The sequence below is a fragment of the Dipodomys ordii genome, unplaced genomic scaffold (genome assembly GCF_000151885.1).
Source record: "Dipodomys ordii isolate 6190 unplaced genomic scaffold, Dord_2.0 Scaffold21, whole genome shotgun sequence".
NCBI classification, from domain to species: Eukaryota; Metazoa; Chordata; class Mammalia; order Rodentia; family Heteromyidae; genus Dipodomys; species Dipodomys ordii.
Genome location: NW_012267237.1, coordinates 9300913 through 9306912, shown reverse-complemented (window position 1 = coordinate 9306912; position 6000 = coordinate 9300913). Strand labels below are relative to the sequence as shown.

Here is a 6000-nt window from a genome sequence, read left to right as displayed (position 1 = left end):
TGAGCCACCTTCCCAGCCCGAGTTTGACACTTTCATACAGCACTAAGGAAAGACATTGAGAAAAGTCCGGAGCTGGTCAGGGAAAGATAAATCCTCCAAAAAAAAAAAAAAAAAGGCCAGAGCTAAAATAAAGTACATAAACCACAGCCACATGGAGCACACCTGAACTGCACTCTAGCAGCCGAGGTAAGAAGGGATCCTGCTACGCATACCCCACTGGCCACCCATCTTCCATTTTCCCTGGGGTCACTTTAAGTCCAGGAAGCAATCAGGATAAACATTCTGGGTTCTCTTCATATGAAAAGCAAAGTTTAAATTAGGCTCTGAAAGTTTTCTACTGTGAAAGTAAACTGCTTAACCCATGAAATAGATTTAAGGTCTCCTTAGTCTAGAGGTTTCTAGAGTACAAATCAGTGAAAACCAAAGGTATTTTGACTAATTATAATTTCCAAGCCAAGTGACAACACAGGCTCTCCATGGTCTGCTCCCTGGGGAATGTTTTACTGTTATTTCTCCCTCAAAATGCTGATGTCACAGAGGACCCAAACCTCATCTCTGAAGAACTTCCACAAAAGCCATTCCTCCCACTTACCCTGCAATGTTTCCTTTCTGAAAACCATGTCATGTAGACCTTGTGGTTTAAATCACAGGTTCTGCTTCATGCAAACACTTTCTGTCCTAGCTGGGTAATGATGGCTCACACTTAGGGGAGAAAGTCTTGGGATATATATTACAGATAAGAGTCTCACAGACTTTCTGGCCTGGGCTGGCTTCAAGCCTGGATCCTCAGATCTCAGCCTCCTGAGTAATAGGATTATAGGCATGAGCCACTGGTACCCAGTTATAAACAGATTTTATTACAATGAATTTGGAGGTATTGAATTTTCCAATAACTCATTTTTATTTTATTTTTAGGTGGATGATGTTGGTAGTGTGAAGGGATAGAATTCAAGAAATGTATGTTAAAGTACTAAAATGCTCTACAATAGGAGATAATCTAGTGACATGGAATTATACGCATGTGTGTATATCCATGATTCTATATAGTGTGTGTATATAAATATAACACACTCTGTGCAGCATTATTAATCATTTCCTATGTATCAGACATTGTTCTAAGAACTGTCTATGTATTAACTCCCTCAATTCTTAAAACTACCATATAAAATAGATACTTCCATTACCTCTTTTTAAGATGAAGGAGCTGAGGCCTAATGCAGGGACAGTAGCTTTCCAAGAGTCTTGGGATTTTAAAGCTCCTTGGGGGGACTGAGTATACCAGTTCTGTGGTTTAAAGTCAACTCTGGTAGAAAAGCCTATAAGACTCCTTCTCAATAGGTGTAGTGGTGTATACCTCTCATCTTGGTTATGACAGCATGCCTCCAACAGGCAAATAGGGGTCCAGGAGCACACTTTGCAGGAAGCACAATCCTATCTCAAAAATAACAAGCATGAAAAACAAAAAAGAAAAAGCTCCAGGAAAGGCTCAGTAGAAGATTCTGCTTACTAGTTTAAATTTCAATAATTAAAAAAAGATCTTTGTCATAACAGGATGTCATACCCATACTTTCCAGATGCCTAAGCTTCTGAAGAACATTAGTAGCCACAAAACACAGACAAGTGTCATGTACTATGTATAACAGATAGGAGGCTTCCAGCCCTCCTGACTTACTGTCAGTTCCATCTGTGAGCTGCTGTTAGCTGCTTTTTCTGCAGCATCTAAGACATTCTAAGACATCCAGGGCAATGGTGCCCCTGTGGCTCACATGAGGAACTGACAGACTGGACATCTGCCCAGTTCTCTTCCTCTCAGGTGGGCCAGACTGGCCTGGGCTTCTGGACTGCTTTTATAAACAGATCACCTACAGCGCTCTTTCTCTCAGACAAGACAAAGAGAATCAAACATTCTAACACTCAAGGGAAAGAGAGAGAGATGACACTATCCTAAGACCACGTGACCAGTGCTGTGCCATGTGTATGTAACACTAACTAGAAAGTGAACGGCTGCTAACTGCACATGGGAAAGAGAAGCGAATATAGTCAGCCTCGCAGGTGTCAGTGTCACCATTTAAAGACACTGCACTGAGGAGGAAGGATTTTGGAAGAGAAGACAGAACAAGACCAGTGAGAAAGGTGGCTTGGACTGTGAAGAGTTGTGAAGGCAAAGTTGCACTCTTGGGATAAGGAAGTCTAGCACAGCACAGCACCTTCCCTGTCTGCACAGATGTACTTACACCGGCTACCTGAACACATTCGTATTTCTTCCAAGAAGTCCAAAGACATTGTTAGGTGAAAATTACATTTTTTGCCTCCTGCTCTCTTACCTCTTTTACGTGGGTATGAAAGGACACTGACATGTCCAGTAGGATCTTTCGTTGTTCTACTCGGCGAACAAAATCTTGAATCCGGTCTTCAAGCTGATGAGCAGCCTGATAAATCTCTTCTGGGTCACATTCCCCAGTTTGAGCTAGCTGTTCTGCTGCTTCTAGTAATTTATCTGCATTGGTATATGTATTCTGCAAAAGAAAACACCCCAAGAAAAGAAAGTGAATAAGCAGCAAATCAGCCAGGCAAGGAGCTTTAACAGCCAGTAACACAAAGTCAATTAGTGATATTTCTGACCATTTACTTAAGTTGGACAGAATATATACATATGATACGGAGATGATAATTTTAGGAGCTCTACATATTTGTATCAGTAGCTTTTTCTAAAACTATTTTGTACTTATCATTAATATTTGGGCCTCATGACAAAATCCTTGCATCTGAAGCAGCCACAGGGTATTCATGGCAGCTAAAGGGTCGTTCCATGACTCAAAAAAACAGAAACCCAACCAACCAGCCAACTTGAAAAAAAATTCCAGATATTTACAAAGGTGAAAAACAGGAAACAACCTATAACTACAAATGCCTGCTTCTCTACTTTATGGTTTTAGTTAGTTAATTCCATGCTTACCTTTTTTTTCTGCTAAGGGAAAACATTTATGAGAAGGAATAATTATAATAGGTATAAAGTAGTCAGTTTTCAAGAGCTGAAAGGTAGCTTAATAACTGTGTAAAATACTCTGAACTTTATTTCAATCCTTCATAAATCTGAAACTGCATGTAGGTTCCTCATATTGGCAAATGTACTAGAGTTTTGAGACCAGTACTAGAAACTATCTGCAAGGGTCATCAGTAATGAGGTGGGGGAAGGTGACAATAGCTAGAGGACTCCTGGGCAGCCACAGCAAAACTAAGGTTTTTCAGGAAGGTCAGGGAAAACAGCCTGTGGTTCCCCATGAGAAACAAGTTGAATCCTTCATCCTAGTCCTCCAACAGTTGAGCAGGGTGTTTCATCCAAGAAGGTAGGAGGTGGCCGAAAGTGTAGAAAGGATTCAATATGGGATAACAGATAGTCCTCACGTCATAGTGGACAGAAAGCAGCAGAGATACAAAAAGAGGCCCGGGCAAGATCAAGCCCCTAAAGACATTCCCACACCTCCCAACACCTCCTCCGAAAGGAAGGCACCCTCCCCTCAAAGCCTTCAGCACCTCTCCAAATAGTGCTGCTAGCTGGGGACATTTTATCTTCAAACTGTTAACACTTGATGATTAGGATTCTGGCTCATCTATTTAGCAGGTGGTTATTCTGTCACCACCAGTCCACTGTTACTAATCTCAGCCTTTTGTAAAGTCTCATGGGTACAGACACTTTGTCTCAATGCAACAAGGGCGGCCTTTTGTCCAATTTCCAAAAGAACTTAGTTCCCTATCTTCTGAGTCCTCAATGAGTCACCTGTAGGATTCACTGACGCTTTAATACTTCCCCGAAGGCATTATGTTTTCCTAGTCTATTCCTCCAAACTCTTTCACTTCTGCCTATACCTCAATTCCAAGATAATTCCACACTTTCAGCTATTTGCTATTAGGAAACACCTTATTTGGTATCAACTTTCTGTTTTAGTCTGTTTTTTACTACTGTAACAAAATATCTGAGGCAGGCTACATGAAAAGGATTATGTAGCTAGTAACTTTGGACACTGAAAAGTTCAAAATCAAGAAGCCCCATTTCTTTGGCTCTGACTGGGGCTTAATAGCAGATGGTATTGCAGTACTAGGAGCATGTGTGGAAGAAAATCACATATTGAAACACAAAGTCTGAGAGAGATGGATTTTCAACAACTTAAGTAAACATGCCCCCAATTGACTTAGGGACCTCACACTAGGCCATGGACTTAAATGTCTCACCTTCCAACATTGTCACAGAAGGACCACACTCCCAAACATCCAAACCACAGCCACTTCATTTTGGAAAGGGAGTGGTCTCCAAGTTGAAAGATTCATTAAATCCAAGAGATTGATCAAGTCAGTCAATATCTTAAGGATAATGAAGCTAAAACCCGCCATTTAACAAAATTATAAATGTTGAAAAAGAAAACACTTGCGCCAACTCTTGGCACTAGAAGTAGGTTGGAACCAGAACAAACAGGCATGAATGTGCATTTGTATGTGTCATGCACACACTTTCCTCTCTTCCTCTGTCTACTTGGAATGCCCCAAAGCAGCAATAGCTCAACAGCAATAAATATGCTTACTTAGCACTAGATTTTCTCTTTGAAATACCATTTACCTATAAAAGGAATCAGAGTTCTTTAGAGAAACCGCTGACTGAAGGGCTGCAGTAGGATGTAGTACATGAGCCTGCAACAGGTAAGGAAAGGTTTAAGGCCAATATGGACAAGTCAGGATACAGAAGCAGTGTGAGGAGATTTCTGCCAGTCAAATAAGAATAAACAGTAACAGTTCTTAGAGAAGAACCCACATAACACAATGAAACTGCCAATCTACACTGATATAAATTAAGTAACACTGATGTGGAATGAGATACAGAATAACTATATCATCACCAAGTACTTACTAATTACAAATCAGGAAAGAATAACTTTTTAGGAAAGAATCCTGATAAATACTACCTTAACCCAGGATCTTATCTAAGAGGACAAGCTGAAACTGTCCACACCTGATGAGATGTCATGGGAAACACTGTTTCTGTGCTATTTCTGCCAAGATGTCCATCACTTAGGAGAAATATCTTATGAGGACCATTTCCAAAAGTAGGTCCTAAATCTTGTTAAGTGTCAGCCCTCAAAATTCAAAGAAGAATCCAAAAACCCTAAGTTTCTGGTCCAAAGAGACATGACAATGAAATGCACAGGTGATGTGAAGTGAATCCACTGCTACAAAGAATCTATGGGCTCCAATGCTCCAAAGTTGGCATGTTGCTTTCTTGTGCTGGTTCTGGGACTTGAACTTGAGGCTTCATCTTCTAACTTTGCTTGTTGACAGCTGACACTTTACCACTTGAGCCATGCCTTCAGTCTTCATTTTGCTTCATTTTTGGAGTTAAAAATTTCATGGACTTTTTTTTAAAACCTGGGTTGGGTGTGAATTATGATCCTCAGCTCTCAGTCTCCTGAACAGATGGGATTATAGATGTGAACCATCCATGTCTAGCATCACTTTCATGGTTTGGATGGCAGCCAATTTCCTGATTTTGAGACAGCTGAGTAAAATATTTTTTTCTTAGTAGGAAGTACACACTCAGGTAAATGGCTTGGGGGTAAACTGGGGGATGCTATTTATGCTGTAATTCCAACTTATTCAAGTGTAAAATAATTGTTAAAAGAAGTACAATGGGATAGGTGAGGGTGTCTTCAACTGATTCACATTTACAGAGCACCGGACACATCAGGTGCCACAGCTGGGATGGGGCACAGTGGAGACATCCACCAAGGGGGTGAGTCGCTATAGATAACTGAAATTTGGTCTTTATTATCCATATCTCATAACATGCTATATTACTACTGTGTCTTCTAACCCCAGCCTGTACTACAGATAAGGACTGTTGAATCTCAGTTTTGGTACAAGACTATGGTAGACGGTGGAAGTAGAATTCAAAAACAATGTCTGACAAAGGCTGTGGTTACCATTACCTGCAATGTGTTGTAGCACTTAAAA

The 6000-nt window shown here is 40.6% G+C and overlaps 1 protein-coding gene across 1 annotated transcript in view; it reads right to left on the bottom strand.

Moving 5' to 3' along the window:
* The window catches only part of Trio (trio Rho guanine nucleotide exchange factor), a 225379-nt gene that overhangs the window by 158568 nt on the left and 60811 nt on the right, over positions 1–6000 (bottom strand). Inside the window, exon 10 of the mRNA XM_013013843.1 lies at positions 2325–2516. Within this exon, the coding sequence (XP_012869297.1) occupies positions 2325–2516 (192 nt within the window). The remainder of the gene's footprint in view (positions 1–2324; positions 2517–6000) is intronic.